The sequence below is a fragment of the Schistocerca nitens genome, chromosome 4 (assembly GCF_023898315.1).
Source record: "Schistocerca nitens isolate TAMUIC-IGC-003100 chromosome 4, iqSchNite1.1, whole genome shotgun sequence".
NCBI classification, from domain to species: domain Eukaryota; kingdom Metazoa; phylum Arthropoda; class Insecta; order Orthoptera; family Acrididae; genus Schistocerca; species Schistocerca nitens.
This window is the reverse complement of record NC_064617.1, coordinates 572,221,913-572,241,568: the sequence shown is the minus strand read 5'-3', so window position 1 is coordinate 572,241,568 and position 19,656 is coordinate 572,221,913. Positions and strand designations below refer to the sequence as shown.

Sequence of the window (19,656 nt, the reverse complement as noted above, 5' to 3'; positions counted from 1 at the left end):
GTAATGAGCACAATTAGTCAAAAGTAGACATGCAAGCATACATTCAAAGCAGTCCTAACGACCAATGCAACTCTAAGCTTCACAAAAACTTTTGTGCATCTTCTTGCATACGTGACGAGAGTTGGGCATTCGATACAAAGGCCTTTTTTGGTGTTTCAGCATCGGGCGACGTCCGGCGTTCTTCATCTACTTGTTCATCGAGTGCTTCTTCGGCATCGCTACGGCATTCGCTCAGGACTTCGTCACGTGGACGCTCCTACGCTTTGGACTCGGTTTCACCGTCCCTGCCATCCTTGGAACACCGTACGTCCTTGGTAAGTGCAGACTATCAAAATGTGCAAAACGAGGCAGCTAAGGCAGGCCATCCCAAAAATACCTATAATCAATGAATACATCGAGGTGCGGATTTTGCGAAATTATAGCGGAAAGTACGGTGAAATTTCTTATGTTCACAAGTAATTTTTAACGTTTATAGTCACCAGATTACGACATTGACTTTCTTTTACTCGAATGGAACTTGCAGCACAACAACTCTGAGGACTACCAAAATGATTCCTTGTAATTTTACTTTCTGGTACATATTTCTACGAATAGAAGTTTGTAAATAAGTGTACTAATGTTTCTATGCTGAAATGAAATGTTTCATCATAGTAAGGTTAAATAAATGTTTATTGTAAGCTAGCATAAGCAGGTATGCTTGGTTAGTCAGGGCGATACTGAACATCTTGCTTAGGAGCTGGGCAACAGCGTGTACGAATTTTACAAAATGCATAATACTGTGTTGTCTGTGATAATATTAATTGTTCTGCTATCGGTTTCTGTCTTCAACCATCGTCAACGGCAGCTGTACAACATATAAAAGTGGACAATGTGACAATGAGAAACGAAATTTGATCAAAACCGGGAAAACCGTTAAAAAAATGGAAATACAAAAATTGTAGCAGATGTATCACATGTCATACATGCTTCGACATATGGTACGACTGAGAACCGTAACTACCAATAAAAATGAACAGAAGGACAACATGTGATGTACAGCAATACAATTCAAAGAACTTCAATGTCAAAATGACAGTCTTCACCAAATCTAACAAAGTTGCCATGAAACACTTCTGTGGTAATCAGATAACAAAATTGAAGTACTGACAATTCTACACTTGACTGATAATACATAAAACAATAATAAAATCAGTATAAAGTAAAATAATAACAGGATTGTTGATTGTAAAGATGTACAATATTTTACAATCTTGTCAAAAACGTAAGCTTGTAAAATACAAGCTACAGAGCAGTCTATGAAATTATAGTCAACACAGTCACAAAATATATCTGCAATTCCATTTCTCATACAGATATAAATTAATGGAGAGAAACACTTTGATAAAAAGCCAAAATAAAACATATATGTAAAACAGCCCTGTAGGCTAAAAGACAAGGATGTGGGTAACAACATGTGGAAGGGGGACACAGATGAAACAAAGAGGTGGGCATAACTGAAGAGAGTTTTAGTTGAAGAAAGTTCACACAGTTATTTTAAATTATGAATAAAATTACTTAAGGAACTTTTACTTTTGTGTTCCACCAACTCATTGAGTTAGGAGAATAAGTCATCCACTACGTACACAACCACAAAATATAACTGAATTTTCATCTATCATACAGATAAAAATTAATAAAGAGATATGGTATGACAAAAAGTCAAATTGAAGCTTATATGTAAAAGAGACCTGTAAGTTAAAAACCAAGAAAGTGGGCAATGATAGGGGAGTGAGTGTCGAGGGGAAGGGAGAGGGCGCAGATGAAATAAACAAGTGGGGGAATAGATGAGGAGAACTGTAGTTTAAGAAGGTTCACTCAAGTATTTGACACTGTCAGTGAAATTATTTGAAAGACTTTTGTTCTGGAGTTGCACCTGCTCATTGAGAACTTTTTCTGGATGAATAATTCTATTTTCTAAACTCTCTGTCTCTGTAATGATACTGTCATGTGCCTTCTTTAAAATATATGTTTGATTTTATCACATAGTTTTCCACAATATCGAAATGTAGCAAACCTCAGGTTTGGCCTAACTTTTATCATTTGGCTAAAGAACTAAAAAGACCTGCCCAAAGACTGGCTGCCCAAGGATTGGCCAAAGATAAAGATAGGCCAAATTTGAGATTTGCTACAATTCCATAATGTGGAAAAAAGAATCTCATAAAATAAAACATTTATTTAAAGAAAGGAACACTATAGTTTCGTTTCAAACTGCCGATAATTTAGGGCAAAAATTACACCACAATATTCATCAAGAATTAGTTTAAGATCAATCAGGTGCGTATAAAATTAGTTGTTTGCGGTGTGACAGAATTTATATTGACCAAATGGGAAGGAAATTAAAAATTAGATTTAATGAGTATTTATATCCATATAGTACCTCTGTATTAAATATTTATATAATATCATAAAATCTTATAGTGAACAGAATTGCTGATCAGGTGGAAATGTTGCATAGAGCTCAAAAAGATGTAACTATAAAAGATGTAATTATGAAACTCCTGGAAGAAACAGATTCTTGAAAATATGATTGTTCATTCAAAAAAAGTTCTCAGTACTCAGATGGAACTGAAAAACAAAAGTTTCTTAAATAGTTTCATTGACAGTTCTAAATGTGTGAGTTGACCTTCTTAAATTACAACTCTCCTCAACTATGCCCCCTTGTTTTCATTTCATCCATGTGTTCCCCTACCCACTCCCCCACCCCCCTTGTCAGTACCCGCTTTCTCATTTATATCCTACAGGTCTGTTTTACATATATGTTTTACTTTTACATTTTATTGTACCATATCTCTATATTAATTTTTATCTGTATGATAAATGGAATTACAATTACGTCTTGTGATTGAGTAGACATTGGATGAAACATTCTTCTAACCAATGCGTAACTGTTGAGATGTTTTTCACACGTATTTGTTTTATTTTGACTATTAATACTATAGCTTTTTATTAATTTCTATCTGTGTGATATAAGGAATTTCCTTCAGATATTGTGATTGTGTGGACTGTAGTTTCATGGACTGCTCTGTAGGTCGCTTTTCACATACTTACATTTTCGACTAGATTATAAAATGAGGTAATTTTTACATTCAATAATACTGTTACCCTTTTAATTTATATTTATTTTATTAATATTTTAATGTAAAGTCAATCAAGTGTAGAACTGTTAATACTATATTTTTGTAATCTGATTACCACACAAGTGTTTAACGGCAACTTCCTTGGATTTGGTCAAAACTATCAATTTTGACTTTGAAGTTCTTTGACTTGTATTGCTATGCATCACATATTGTCCTTTTATCAATGGGCTATCATATTTTAACCTTGCTACAATTTTTCCTTTTTATTGCTAGTTATGGTTCACAGTGGTAACCCATGTCAAAGTACGTATGATATGTGATACATATGCAATAATTTTTGTATTTCCATTTATTTAACGTTTTTTCCTGTTTTGATCACACTTAGTTTCGCATTGTCAGATTGTTCACTTTTTTATGTTGAACAGCTGTTACTAATTTTGAAAAATCAGGGCGATATGATATTTGCAGAGAGTGTTGTGAAGAAGCAATTGTACTATTGCTGGGCGCGCAAGCGGGCGAGGGGTTGACTGCAGTGAAGAGTAAAACGTAGGAGAGTGTTGAGAGAGACTTTCCAGTCGATTTGCTGGGTGTCTCTTTTGTTGAGAAGTGGTGGCTCGGCGAATAATTTGGTGTGGACCGGTGAAATACATGTAATTAAATAGGCACAGTATAAACAGCGAGATGAAAATCAATATGAAGAGTACTTTGTGTCTAATTTTATTTGTTATGGAACTACAAGAAGAAGAGATTTTGCACACGTTATAAACGAACATTGTCTTACATTGCACCGACTACATCTCAGTCTGAGGTAAGGTTCGACTAATTACTTGGTCGGCTCTGCTTACGTTTAGCCACCGTCGTAGTTCATTTTGTGCTTGAATAATATCGAGCTATGCCAAAATGAAGACCTTCATTTTTACCAAAGACAAAGTACCTATGTGGGTCCATGATCTTCTTTGCTAATGATCCGAGAGAGACCTAACAATTGAGATATTATTACAATATTTTACCTAAATAAATAATACTAATTCAAATTTCTATCGTTTTCAAAACAATAACTAACGAGAGCACCTACTTCAGTTTGGTAAACAGTAGTTTAAAATACAGCGCTTAAAATAGTAAGATTTAGTGAAAGATTTTTTGTTGTTGTACTTTTTCGTGGATAATGACTTCTCATTTTTACGTAACTGCAATCAGTCAGGAATGTTTGTTGACGTGTTAAGCAGATAATAGTAGTAATTGCACAAATGATTACCAGCAATTGATAACGAATAGTAATTAAAGTTAAAATCGCATGAAACCAATAAGGCAGTAAGATCATATCACTACCTTTGTCATTCATTTACAGTCGAAATTTTGTCTTTGCAGATTACATAACTCTAACTCACACGAACGTTATCAAATGACGCGACATCATTACTATAATTTTCAAGCTAAATTACGGCAATCAGTAATCAATGTATATAACAACTTTTTTGAGTAAAATTAGAGACATTGAGAACTACAGTGAGTGACATCCCGAATTTTCTGTACTTACGTAACTGCGTACTTCTGATGAGATTTTGTTGCTTTCTTATTATTACTAACTGATTTCCATGAGTTGCTACTTAGCTGAAGTACATTTGTTCGTTGTTACATATCCATCTGAAATTAAACCAGGGCAATGTTAACCCATTTCGTGCTGTTTTTGCCTTGCAACAGAACTAATCAAGGTTACGGAAGTTTATCAGTATTAACAAACAATAATTATAGAGACAGTAATTTTGCCCTCGTAATGAGATGGCGACCGTTAAGTTTAACTGATTCGTTAATTAAATTCACAACAATAACACTTGAATCAGCGATGTTGATCTTGATAGGCATGCAGCAAACGTTAATAGACTAAGAGGATTCCTTTTATCCACTTCTTTGAGTCAGCGTGGATTTTCAGCTGACGGTTCGTACATATTGCGAAGACTGATGCATCCGTGATTTGTAAACGATGTTTCTTCCTCAAACAAAATCTTGCATAGATATGCCGCAGCACTTTGTATATTGGTAGATAACATTCCGAGAACTCAGGCATGCATTGTGAATGTCTCAGTAGCTTTAAAGTAAGTTATCTGATTGCTACAACAGCAGAATACGTACTGATGGGTTTCAAGCGCACAGGTAAACACAATAATTATACCTGAATTACGCGTTTGCTTATATTTAGTCTAACATGACAGACGTTTGTGGAACGTCTTCTCCTGACGGCGGGTCAGACTGCTGCGCCGTTATCTTGATACTATTACATGAAGTCCCATTCGTTTAATGTTGTTGAAGCTCTCTTAGAAACTTCTCTCAAATACCACATAAAGAAGTATATAGTTCCACTAGAAAAAAAGACACACTAAAGTCGGTGTCGTAATTTGGCGACGAAAAACGATAAAAGTTACTTGCGATCGCTGGGAAGTAAAATCCGCACTCATCATATTTATCCATTCAGGATATATTTTATATTGTGTCATAATATATGCCTGCGAGCATGTCACACATTTTGATAAGCCAAAACATTAAGCTAGGAAGTTCGCCATATTAGTAAAATCCGCACTCACCATATTTATCCATTCAGGATATATTTTATATTGTGTCGTAATATATGCCTGGAAGCATGTCACACATATTGATAAGCCAAATCATTAAGCACTCACATTGCACAAACTCTTACGGGATTCGGTAGATTGACTCCAGCGAGTAATGAGTATAATGGGCAGGGGCACTACAATTGTAGTGTGTAGACAATAAATTTGAAATGTGAGTCTCACTGGAAACGTGTCGCAGTATTCTCTGTGTTCTTGATGGCTCACTTGGATAGAGGGTCTGCCATGTAAGCAGGAGATCCCGGGTTCGAGTTCCGGTTGGGGCACTCATTTTCAGCTGTCCTCGTTAATATAGCAACGCCATTAAGCAGCTACGAAGGTCTGGTTATCACTGTGATTTCAAAACATTATAACGACTGTCCACCGCAACGTCGGATGGCGACTGTTGGAGTTATGTGCGCGTGACACGGTAACAAAGGTTGTAAGTGTACCAGGGGATCACACTATCGAGGATATGGGCTGAAAATGGGGAAATCCATTGAGATACGCGACTTTGACATGGGGTAGAGCATCTCTAAAACGACGAAGTCGATCGAATATTCACGCCTAAAGTCGAGGGCTTGTACGGAAAAACGTAGGACGGTGGAATACCACTAGGCACTAAATGGTTGGACGTCCACGATTTTTCACAGAAAGTGGGGCAAGGAGGTTTCTTTACTGTGTATAGTAGGATAGATGGTGATCTGTGACACCTGTACCGAAAGAGCACAACGCTGGTGAATGCACAAGTGTTTCCGAGCACACCGTTAATCGTAAATTGTTGAATAAGAAGCTCCACAGCAGACCACCCCTACGCGTTCAGAAGTTGTTCCTATGTCGTCGTCAGTTAAGATGGCAGTGGGCACGGGACCTAGGGGACTCGACCGACGATCAATGAAAACAAGTCGGCTCTTCCTTATACCAACTCAATGATCGACTCTGAAACGTGCGCACCCCCGGACGCAAGCTGGTGGGAGCAGTGTCTTGCTGTAGGAGACATTCTCCTGAGTCTGCATGGGACCTGCGGTAGTAATCGAAGATACGCGAACCCCTTGTATCTTTCAGCAGTATAACTGTTCGTGTCTCGGAGCCAGAAACGTGATACAGTGGTTTGAGGAACATTATAGCGAACTCAGTTGATGTCTCGGTGATCATATACGCCTGATGTAAGTGCTATGGAGCTCATCTGGGTCGCTGTGGGGCACCATCAGCGCATACGAAAATCAGCGGCTCGCTGTTTACGGGTATTATACGAACTTTGTGCAGACATCTAGCGCCACATACCTCCACAAACCTACCAAAAAGTGTCAGATCCCTTATCCGCAGAATTAGTTACGTGTTTCGTTCCAAAGACTGGCAGAAAATGTTTTGGCTCATCAGTGCAGATATCCGCTTACCGCTAGGTACCTTGTACCTACTGTGTAACTTCTCGCTAAAACTAAATATCTTATCCTTTTTAAGTCTTCGTATTATGTCTGCAGTTAACATACAACCAATTACAACGTAAAGCATTTCTTGCTGTGAGGTAGGCAAATTCTTGGGACACGACTGTAACTATGGATGAACTTCACTACCGAGTTTCAGCATCATCGTACACCCTTGAAATGTGTGATGTAAGTTTAAAACTGGTGTCAGTAACCTCGCAAGCGTCTACTCCGCAAGGCACTGTACAGTCCACCAGAAAACTTACTTTACATCAATGTTAACAATTTTTAGCCCTAATTCACTCATTTAGTAATGAGTAAGGTAAAAAAGAAAGATTCACGTCACGGTGCACGGTATACTCTTTCTTTGCTTCGTGATATCCATGTAAGTTCTACAATGGAGAAGGCAGCACTGTCACAAACTCTTCGTCGAATACTAGTACTCTAAAGTTACCCACCATTGTTTCATGAGCCTCATGACGCATACAGGGATTAGTGAACACAATGTCACTGCAGCGAGGCTCAAAACCACGTCAACTAAAACCACTAAAAATAAACGCAAAATATATCTGTTTAAAACAGCAGATAAAAATTCGCTTGATGCCTTCCTAATAGAGTCTTCATTCCTTCCAAGCTGTGTAAGTGTAGACCAGATATGGCTCAAATTCAGTATTCAAATGCAGTATCGACAGCAATAGATAGATTCATACACCATAAGTTAATAAGAGACGGGACTGATCCACCATGGTACACAAAACACGTCAGAAAACTGTTGCAGAAGCAACGAAGAAAACATGCCAAATTCAGAAGAACGCCAAATACCCAAGACTGGTTAAGTTTCACGGAAGCTCGAAATTTAGGGCGGACGTCAATACGAGATGCTTTTAATAGTTTCCACAATGATAGATTGTCTCAGAATGCGGTAGAAAACCCAAACAGATTCTGGTCGTATGTTAAGTACACCAGTGGAAAAAAAACAGTCAATAGCATCACTGCACGATAGCGATGGAAATGTTACCGATGATGGTGCCACTAAAGCGGACTTACTACATAGGGTTTTCCGTAATTCCTTCACGAAGGAAGATGAAGGAAATAATCGATAATTCGAAATCAGAACAGCTGTTAGCATGAGTGACATAAAAGTAGATATCTTAGGTGTTGCGAAACAATTCAAATCACTTAAGAAAGGCAAGTCTTCCAGATGGTATACCAATCAGGTTCCTTTCAGAGTATGCAGACATAATAACGCCTTTCTTAGCAATTATATACAACCGCTCACTTGACGAAAGGTCTGTTCCTAAAGACTATAAAGTAGCACACGTCACACCAGTATTCAAGAAAGGAAATAGGAGTAACCTATTGAATTACAGACCCATGTCACTGACCTCAATCTGCAGTAGGATTTTGGAGCATATATTGTACTCGAACATTATGAATCACCTCGAAGAAAAGGACTTATTGATACATAGCCAACACGGATTCCGAAAATATCGTTCTTGTGCAACACAGCTAGTTCTTTATTCACATGAAGTAATGAGTGCTGTCGACAAGGGATCTCAGATCGATTTCATATTCCTAGATCTCCAGAGGGTTTTGAAACCGTTCCTCACAAGCGACTATTAATCAAATTGCGTGCATATGGGGTATAGTCTCAGTTGTGTGGCTGGATTCGTGATCCTCTCTGAGGGGTCACAGTTCGTAGTGATAGAAGGTAAATCATTGAGTAGAACGGAAGTGATATCTGATGTTCCACAAGGTAGTGTCATAGGCCCTCTACTGTTCCTGATTTACATAAATTATCTAGTTGATAGTCTGAGCAGATTGTTTGAAGATGATGCTGTAATTTACGGTTTAGTGAAATCATCAGACGATCAATTCCAATTACGAATTGATCTAGAGAGTATTTCTGTGTGGTGCGAAAAGTGGCAATTATCACTAAACAAAGAAAAGTGCGAGGTCATCCACAAGGGTACTAAAAGAAATCCGATAAATCACATAAATCTAAGGACTGTCAGTTCGAGTAAATACCTAGGAATTACAATTACTAGCAACTTAAATTGGGAAGACCACATAGATAATATTGTGGGGAAGGCGAAACAAAGACTGCGCTGTGTTGGCAGAACACTTACAAGACGCTACAAACCCACTAAACAGACAGCTTACATTACTACTTATCCGTCCTCTGCTGGAATATTGCTGCGCGGTGTAGGATCCTTACCAGGATTGACGGAGGACATCAAAAAACTGCAAAGAATGGCAGCCCATTTCGTGTTATCGCGCAATAGGGGTGAGAGTGTCACCGATATGATAGGCGAGTTGGGGTGGCAGTCACTGAAACAGAGGTGGTTTTCTTTGCGGCGAGATCTATTTACGAAATTTCAATCACCACCTTTCTCTACCGAATGCGACAATATTTTGTTGACACCCACCTACGTAGTGAGAAATGATCATCATAATAAAATAAGAGATATCAGAGCTCTAACGGAAAGATTTAGGTGCTCCTTTTCTCACGCGCCGTTCGAGAGTGAAATGGTAGAGAATTAGTATGAAAATAGTTCGATGAACCGTCTGCCAGGCACTTAAGTGTGAATTGCAGAGTAACCATGTAGATGTAGATGTGGTTTTGCAGGGCAAGTATTGCGATAAAATTAAGAAAGACCAAATTTCAGTCATTATTAGTTCCGAGAACATGTAGCTCTACTGCATGGCTTAATGATGGTGAAATCCTCCTGCGTAACTTATTCTGGCGGTAAAATTGACCCACATGTGGATTTCCGGGTGGGAAGAACTCAGGATGTCCTCAATAGGTAAAACAAAATTATAATTGTATGTGTCGAAGGAGAGAATGTTACATCTCTTAATCGGATAGGTTTGTTAAAGAATATTAGAGGGAAATCGATTGGCTGAAGTTAATTGTAGCAGGTGCTAGTGAAATACGTTTGCAGGATGAACAGGACACGGTTACAAATAAGAAATCATGTATGAGTAATGCCAACACGGATATAATAATCAATAGCAAAACAGAAACTTGGGTAACCTACTAAGAGGAGCAAAGTGAATGCAATACAGTGACCATGATGCCTACATACAGTAAACTAGTAAAGATTATATGCTATTTAGTTAATTAGTTGATGAAGGGGTTGAAGAGTGTATGATAAGACAAAAGAAATTATTTAGAAAGTTAAGAGAGATAATATTGTAATTTTTAGGGTTGCTGGAATCTGATAAAAGGAAAAGGAAGAAAACAGAAAGGTTGTTTAACATAGATGGGTGAAAGAAAAGAAACAAAAATCCACCTGTCTGAATACCGCGCAGAGTATTTCTTGACGAAGAAGTTTCTAAGACAGGACATCTTCAGCCTATCACTGTACGGTAGTGAAGCATGAAATTATGTGAAACAGGAAAAAGAGAGAGGGATATTGCCAATTAAGTGGGCTTCTAAAGTAAGCGATGTGGAGGTTCTTCGTGGAATCGGTGAAGAAAGAGAGGTGTTAAGACAGCAGGGAATAGTATCAACTGCACTTGATGGAGCAGCAAAAGTTAAAAAGTGTACAGGGAGACAGGTAATGCAATACAGCCAAGAAATAAATGACGACGCAGGATCAAGTGCTACTCTGAGAGCTGTACCTGGCTGAATACATCGCATCAATCACATAGCTGAGGACTTAAGAAAAAGGAAACTTGTTGAAGAATTTACGTCCGAAGGTTGCATACATGGAGGACATCTGGAGACACTAGAAGCTTTCCGATTTATTATAAAGGTGCATTTTATCTGGTAGCAGATAGTTTAAGTTTCATTTTTTCATTGTGTAGCTGCAGTCAATAAAAAAAAAATACTGCTAATGACGTCTTTCATGCGACAACTAGTGTCGACGGAATCCATAGGTTTGTTTCCCGTTGCAAGCAAAATGATTCTGAAAGTGGAATTGTAGCATCCGTTCCATAGCTCGGTCTCAGATTAGTTGATTCCGATGCTCGTTGCATGGAGACTTGTTAACAGGGACAGTATAACCAGAAGAATAAACGGCAAACCAGCAGCAACCCAGTAGCGCTGTGTGCTCAGTGGTAGCAGTCGGTATGGCCCAAGGTGGTGCTGTCGCTGCTGGAGTAATCGTTATTCTTAATTAATGGTGCTGTCAAAACATATCGATGAAACAACTGTCCCAGTAAACTAATCGCTCTATCGAACGAGCACGTAAAATTCCGCTTTAAAGATCATGTTGTTTGTAACGAGAAACAAACCGAGGCTTATCTTCGACAATGGGCGTCACGTTAAAGACGTGTCCAGCGCTACTTGTTTTGGCTGATTCCAGTTATACTTTGCAAATATCTGTTCAGCAACTGGAGAAAATGCGCCTGACGTCTCTTAAATGAGACACCCTGTATAATGGTATGACCTTATTTCCAGGGGCTGATGTTGACCTATTAGTTATGACCTGTAGATTAAAGCGGAAGAAATTGCAGAAAGGGTGTAAACTATGGGGATGGGCCCTGGATCCAGTGCAGGAATCAGAGGTTACTGAGACATTCTAGAACAATATTATACAACAGGGGCAGGAATTCAACAGAAGACGAAAGAAATATGCAAGTTAGTAGACAAAGGCGCCTAAAATATGAGATGGGCAGAAAATCGCAGAGGTGGAACGGCTAGAGGATAAATGCAAGGCTATAGACCATGTATGAGTAGGAGAAGAAGAGATGCCGCCTAGACCTTTGGGGATGACAAAAGCAGTTGCTCTAATAACAGGCTAGTACAAAGCAACCAAAATAAAGTTGACAGGTGCAAGTAATATGTAGAAGGGTCATGAAAGAGATATGATTGTGAAGACAGTATCTTTGAAATGAGGGAGCAAGTAAGTGGGAAAGACGACACTGCGAGAAGCCTTTGATACATAGCTGAAGGACCTGCATGAAAACATTCTCTCAAAATTAGTGAGATCAGTGGAAAAGCCAGCGAAGAAGAAACTATTCCACCTGGTATTTGAGATAAGTGAGCCAGGTGAAGTACTATCAGACTTCAAGAATAATGCAATATTTTCAATCTAAAAGCAGATATGTGGTGACACGTGAGAGTAATGTCGAGAAACCCGTTCAGTAAATCAGCGAATTGTTTATAGAACAATGGAAAACCCGACCACGGCGAAGGTCACTTTGCCTGCTGGAGAAATAGAGGAACACACCCTATGATTTATTTTAAAACATAGGCTGAAAAAATGCAAAGATACATATTTAGCACGTTTAGAGTGAGAGAAAGCTTTTGATAACACTGACTGGATTACATTCTTTGATATTTTGAAGGCAGGTTTTCCTCTTTTAGCAGCAAAATAACTGATGATCGCCGAAGCAGAGAGAACATGGGATAGAGACTGACAGTAGCAAGAAAAGGATTTCTAACGAAGCGGAATTCGTCAGCACCGAATATACGGGCATAAGAAGACTTCTCTAATGGTCGCGAGTTGAACAGTGCCCCGAATATAGAATAAATTTCATTTACTTCATATCTATGGTCACAAATTTTTTATCATCAGATTACCGGTTTCGGTCTATAATGACGATCTTCAGATCTCTTTTACAAAAAAAAAGTCCTAATAGACAGGAGCCATAGTGGCATCGTCAAATGACAAACACAAAATCAGCGCCAGCATCGCCAAATATTTATAAATAGTGGTGGTTAGTGTTTAACGTCCCGTCGACAACGAGGTCATTAGAGACGGAGCTCATGCTCGGGTTACGGAAGGATTGGGAAGGAAATCGGCCGTGCCCTTTCAAAGGAACGATCCCGGCATTTGCCTGAAGCGATTTAGGGAAATCACGGAAAACCTAAATCAGGATGGCTGGAGACGGGATTGAACTGTCGTCCTCCCGAATGCGATTTATAAATAGTAGTATATACAAGAGCCATCTTGTCAGCTGCACAACTGTTCAAAACAGACTGATGACAAAAAATTTGTTACCATAGACGTGAAGTAAACGAAATCTATTCTATAAAGGTACTTGTTTGGTTTATAGACTTGCAAGTAGTGACATTGAAGACAAGTATTTTAGAGAAGAAGTGAAAATATGGCTTCAAGATATAGTGCTGCAAAATAATGTTGAGATTAGGTAATTCTGAATCGTCCTGGGCAAACAAGTAATTTGTGGTCTAGCTTGATTATTTAAGTAGGTGTCGCTGAGTCATGAAGAAAAAGTCAGCCTTGTAATTGACGGAAGTGTGTGTGTGGGGCGGGAATTTTAGATGAAGACCTGGGTGTACACACAGTAACCAGGTTCAAATAGTTGCAGTAATTACACAGGGGTCAAGAGACTTTCGCAGCATAGACTAGAATGGAGAGCTGTATCAAACCAGTTTTAGGACGAGGATCACAACCATAGAAACATAACTCTTGAATATATTTTACAGCCCTCGTTTTTTACTTCGCCTTTTGTCATGACAGTGGAAGGTTTTGATCCATTCATCTGATTTAGTGTATGCAATGTGTTGGATAGTTGCATAGCTCGTTCATTAGTCAGGAGATTCCTTATGCGCCTTAAGAATGTAGGTTAAAATTTTGCAATTATACGAGGACTTCCAGAAAAGTAATGCCTCCGAATTTTTCATTCTGTTCTCAATATAGATGGAAGTACTGTATGTCACGTACATTACTCACTCGGCTTTTCCATTTTGCTGACGAATGCTGTAACCCATTGCCTAGATGGCTCCGAATTGTAACACTGAATATGGCGATGTGTAACGTAGCTGATTCCGTGCGTAGGAAACAGCTCAGAACACTGAAACCACGAATTCCAGGAGTTCGTCCATATACGGAGCAACCTCTCCCTCAGCAAAACTACGCCAAACCATACTCGAGAGGTATCATCGATCATCCTCCTTTTTTTTTTTTTTTTCGTTAGTCTTTTGACTGATTTTATGCGACTCGCCACAAATTCCACTCATGTGCCAACATCTTCATCTCAGAGTAACACTTGCAACCTACTATTTGCCGCATGTATTCCAGTTTAGCTCTTCCTCTACTGTTTTTGCCATCTACAGCTCCCTCCAGTACCATGGAAGACATGCCCTGATGTCTTAACAGGTGTCCTATCATCCTGTCCCTTCTCCTTGTCAGTGTTTTCCATATGTTACTTTCCTCTCCGACTACATGTACATCTACATCCATACACCGCAAACCACCTGACGGTGTGTGGCGGAGGGTACCTTGAGTACCTCTATCGGTTCTCCCTTCTATTCCGGTCTCGTATTGTTCGTGGAAAGAAAGATTGTCGGTATGCCTCTGTGTGGGCTGTAATCTCTCTGATTTTATCCTCGCGGTCTCTTCGCGAAATATACGTAGGAGGGAGCAATATACTGCTTGACTCATCGGTGAAGGTATGTTCTCGAAACTTCAACAACAGCCCGTACCGAGCTACTGAGCGTCTCTCTTGCAGAGTCGTCCACTGGAGTTTATCTATCATCTCTGTAACGCTTTCGCGATTACCAAATGATCCTGTAACGAAGCGCGCTGCTCTCCGTTGGATCTTCTCTATCTCTTCTATCAACCCTATCTGGTACGGTCCCACACCGGTGAGCAGTATTCAAGCAGTGGGCGAACAAGTGTACTGTAACCTACTTCCTTTGTCTTCGGACTGCATTTCCTTAGGAGTCTTCCAATGAATCTCTGTCTGGCATCTGCTTTACCGACGATTAATTTTAAATGGTAATTCCATACTAAAACACTGATAATGCTTACTCCCAGATAATTTATCGAATTAACTGCTTCCAGTTGCTGATCTGCTATATTCTAGCTAAATGATAAAGCATCTATCGTTGTATTCGCAGCACATTACACTTGTCTACATTGAGATTCAATTGCCATTCCCTGCACCATGGGTCAATTCGTTAGAGATCCTCCTGCATTTCAGTACAATTTTCCATTGTTATAACCTCTCAATATACTAAAGCATCATCCGTAAAAAGCCTCGGTGAACTTCCGATGTTATCCACAAGGTCATTTATATCTATTGTGAATAGCAATGGTCCTACGACACTCCTCTGCGGCACACCTGAAATCACTCTTACTTCGGAAGACTTCTCTCCATTGAGAATGACATGCTGCGTTCTGTTATCTAGGAACTCTTCAATCCAATCACACAACTGGTCTGATAACCCATATGCTCTTACTTTGTTCATTAAACTACCGTGGGGAACTGTATCAAACGCCTTGCGGAAGTCAAGAAACACGGCATCTATCTGGGAACCCGTGTCTATGGCCCTCTGAGTCTCGTGGACGAATAGCGCGAGCTTGGTTTCACACGATAATCTTTTTCTAAACCCATGCTGATTCCTACAGAGTAGATTTCTAGTCTCCAGAAAAGTCATTCTACTCGAACATAATACGTGTACCAAAATTCTACAACTGATCGACGTTAGAGATATAGGTCTATAGTTCTGCACATCTGTTCGACGTCCCTTCTTGAAAAGGGGGATGACCTGTGACGTTTTTCCAATCTTTTGGAACGCTTCGCTCTTCTAGAGACCTACGGTACACCGCTGCAAGAAGGGACGCAAGCTTCTTTGCGTAATCTGTGTAAAATCGGACTGGTATCCCATCAGGTCCAGCGGCCTTTCCTCTTTTGAGCGATTTTAATTGTTTTTCTATCCCTCTGTCATCTATTTCGATATCTACCATTTTTTCATCTGTGCAACAATCCAGAGAAGGGACTGCATTGCAGTCTTCCTCTGTGAAACAGCTTTGGCAAAAAGACATTTAGTATTTCGGCCTTTAGTCTGTCATCCTCTGTTTGAGTACCATTTTGCTCACAGAATGTCTGGACATTTTGTTTTGATTCACCTACCGCTTTGACATAAAACGAAAATTTCTTAGGAATTTATGCCAAGTTAGTACATAGAACTTTACTTTCCGATTCGTTGTCTCTGCTCAGTTTCTCCACATTTCTTATCCTATCTGTTTATATCATTCTCCGCATTTGTCTTCCTGTTTACCCACAGTCTAGGTTTCACTACCACAGAATGCTCTGCTCCAAACGTACATTCTCAGAAGTTTCTTCTTCAAATTATGACCTATGTTTGATACTAGCAGACTTCTCTTGGCCAGGAATGGCCTTTTTGCCATTGGTACACTCTTTTCGATATCTTCCTTGCTCCGTCGTTAATTAGTTATTTTGCTGCCTAGGCAGGGGAAGTCCTTCACTTCATCTACTCCGTGACCATCTTTCCTAATCTTAAGTTTTTCACTATTCTCATTTCTGCTACTTCTCATTACTTTGTCTTTCTTCGATTTCCTCTCAGTGTATATTCTGTACTCGTTATACTGTTCATTCCATTCAGTAAGTTATGTAATTCTTCTTCACTTTCACTGTCGATAACAATGTCATCAACGAATCCTATCATTGATACTCCTTCACCTTGAATTTTAATTCTACTTCTGAAACTTTCGTTTATTTCCATCACTGCTGTACAGACTGATCAGCAGACGCTCATGGTTCTTGTTTGTAATGTATATTATTTCTCTCTCTCTCTCTCTCTCTCTCTCTCTATCTCTCTATCTCTCTCTCTCTATATATATAGCTTACTCCTATTTCTCTCAGAATTTCGACTATCTTGCACCATTTTACACTGTCGAACGCATTTTCCTGGTCGACAATCGCTATTAACGTAACTCCACTTTTCTATACTCTTGCTTCCAATATCAAATCAACGTCAGAATTGCCTCTCTGGTGCCTTTACCTTTCCTCAAAACTAACTGATAGTTATCTAACACATCTTCAATTTTCCTTTCCATTCTTCTGTATATTATTCTTGTCAGGAACTTGGATGCATAAGCTGTTAAACTGATTGCGCAATAATTCTCGAACCTGTCAACTCTTGCATTCTTCCCAAGTGCGTGGATGATATTGTTCCGAAAGTCAGATGGTATGTCACCAGACATATACATTCTACACACCAACGTCAACAGTCATTTTGTTGCCACTTCCCCCATTGACTTTAGGAATTGTGATGGAATGTTATCTATTCCTTCTGCTTTCTTTGTTCTTAAGTCTTCCAAAGCTCTCTTAAATTCTGATTCTAATACTGGTTCCCCTATCTCCTCTACATCGACTTCTGTTTATTCTTCTATCACATCAAACAAATCTTCACCTCATAGAGGCCTTCAATGTAGTCTTTCTATCTACCCGTTCTCTCCTCTGCTTTTAACATCGGAATTCCCGTTGCACTCTTAGTGTTACCACGTATGCTTCCAACTACACCTGAGGTTGTTTTGACTTTCCTATATAATGAGTCAATTCTTCCGACAATCATTTTTTTTTATTTCTTCACATTTTCAATGCATAACTTCTTTTAGCTTCTCTGCAATCGCTATTTCTTTCATTCATCAGTGACTGTTATTTCTGCATTCCTGAATTTCCATGATCGTTTTTGTACTTCTTTCTTTCACCCATTAACTGAAGTATTTCTTCTGTTTCCCATGGTTTCATCACAGTTGCCTTTTTTGTACCTATGTTTTTCTTTCCAACTTCTGTGATTACCTTTTTTAGAGTTGTCTATACTTCCTCAACTGTACTATCTACTGAGTTATTACTTATTGCTGTATCTATAGTCTTAGAGACATTCAAGCGTATCTCGTCATTCCTTAGTACATCCGTATCCCACTTCTTTGCACATTGATTCTTCCTCACTAATCTCTTAAACTTCAGCCTATTCTTCATCACTACAACATTGTGATCTGTGTCTGTATCTGCTCCTGAGTGCGCATTACAATCCAGTAACTGATTTCGGATTCACTGTCTGACCATGATGTAATCCTTCATGCAGACCCCAATTCACTCCATCCCATTTTCGTCTGTTTCCAAACTTTTCTTCGTGTACTTCACTTTCACAGTGATGAAGCTGGGCAACTAGAGGTGAGGCTATGGGTCCGTTAACAAAGTCAAACATTCTACAGTGTCGGTATAAAAAAAAAAAGGTCTCTAGAAGAGAAAAGTACGTTCTTGGCAGGTTGTCTATAATGAGAAATAAATATTTAGACACGAATAATATACATGCAGATTGTTATGAAAGTTTGTTTTACTTGAAATTCTTTAAGATTTTGCACATAGAAAAGGCTTTAATTTTCAGCCTACCACGTAGATCGTAGGAAGTGATTAGCTGAATCAGTATATAATTAAATGAATGTATAGTACCACGCTTCTAATTTTTACAAATCTACGCATCGAGAAGTACACCATACATTTGAAAATAAATTATATTTAGTTAGATATCGAGAATGTGTGACTGCAGCAGGATTTGTACTACGTGTTTGGAAATGACAAAGAGAATTCTCAGTTTTCAAATACAAACAGCCATCAACAGTATAAGGGAATGAGGACAACGAAAATTTTTGCCTGATCGGGACTCAACCGGCAGTTCGTGTTCCTTCTGACATGCATGCATGCAACACAGGCACTGCAGTATCATTATAAAGAGAAGTTTGTCTGCTAATTGGACAGCATGCATTGCAGTTAATTACGAGATGAAAAATATTCGACACTGTGATGAGACAGCACTGATAAAATACATGTGTTGAATAGTTTTGTTTATTAGGTAATTGATAAATTCGTTTAATCTTTTTGTCGTTCAGAGCTATAAACTTGATTACCTCGACGTAAAGTTCTTCGTTATGGAATTTTCCAGTCAATGGAAATTCTTCCGTTGGTTATTGCAAGTTTGAAAAGCAACAGCGTCTTCATTTTCTGCTAGAAATAGACGTTTATATTGGCCTGTAGGCCTCTTAAAGACGCTATATGTCATGGACTCAACACAGGACAACCAAAGCTTAAAACTTCGATAAATGCTTAATAATCCATCGGGTAACTAGTAGTTTATGTTGTATGATACAGCTAACGTCAAAAGCATGAAACGAGAAGCACTAACGCACTTCTTACATGAAGAATTATCCATGCTAATGGTTTCTTGAAGAAAATCATTCATTCATTGAAAGCGGGCTAGTTGGCATTAATGTGAAAACCAAGTTATTCGCAATGTGTGGCACCCTTTGAAAAATACTTAATCTGGTTTCGCCACCGATTTGTTACTTTGAATAACAGTCGGGTATTTGGTGTACTACCCGTCGGCAATGAAATGATCACCTATGGAAAACAGTTCCTACGTAAAATAATTATCAGATGCCGGTTGGTTAAGGGAAACCACAAAACATAAATTTCAGTGGGTGGGTTGAAATTTGAGCCCCACTCTTCCCAATTACAATACAGAACTTGAACCACCACTAACTCTCAGGGATACCAGAAATGAAACAACAAGAAAAGGAGCGTCGCGAAAATATAGATTCTGTACGAAAGAAAATGGTGAATTGCATGTCAGCTTCCGAAAAGTTTGTCCTTTGTATTTTCAGACAGAAAAGAAATCCGCCTAATTATTTAGAAAGGGTGTAACAATAATTGGCAAAGCCATTTGTAGTAACTTTCTGGGAAAAAAATTTGGCTAGAGAATAAATAATTCATATTTATTCAATAAAAAAT

The 19,656-nt window shown here is 38.8% G+C and overlaps 1 protein-coding gene across 1 annotated transcript in view; it reads left to right on the top strand.

The window, feature by feature from the left end:
- Positions 1 to 19,656, top strand: part of LOC126252441 (beta-alanine transporter) — a 512,871-nt gene that overhangs the window by 198,245 nt on the left and 294,970 nt on the right. Inside the window, exon 4 of the mRNA XM_049953334.1 lies at positions 160 to 314. Within this exon, the coding sequence (XP_049809291.1) occupies positions 160 to 314 (155 nt within the window). The remainder of the gene's footprint in view (positions 1 to 159; positions 315 to 19,656) is intronic.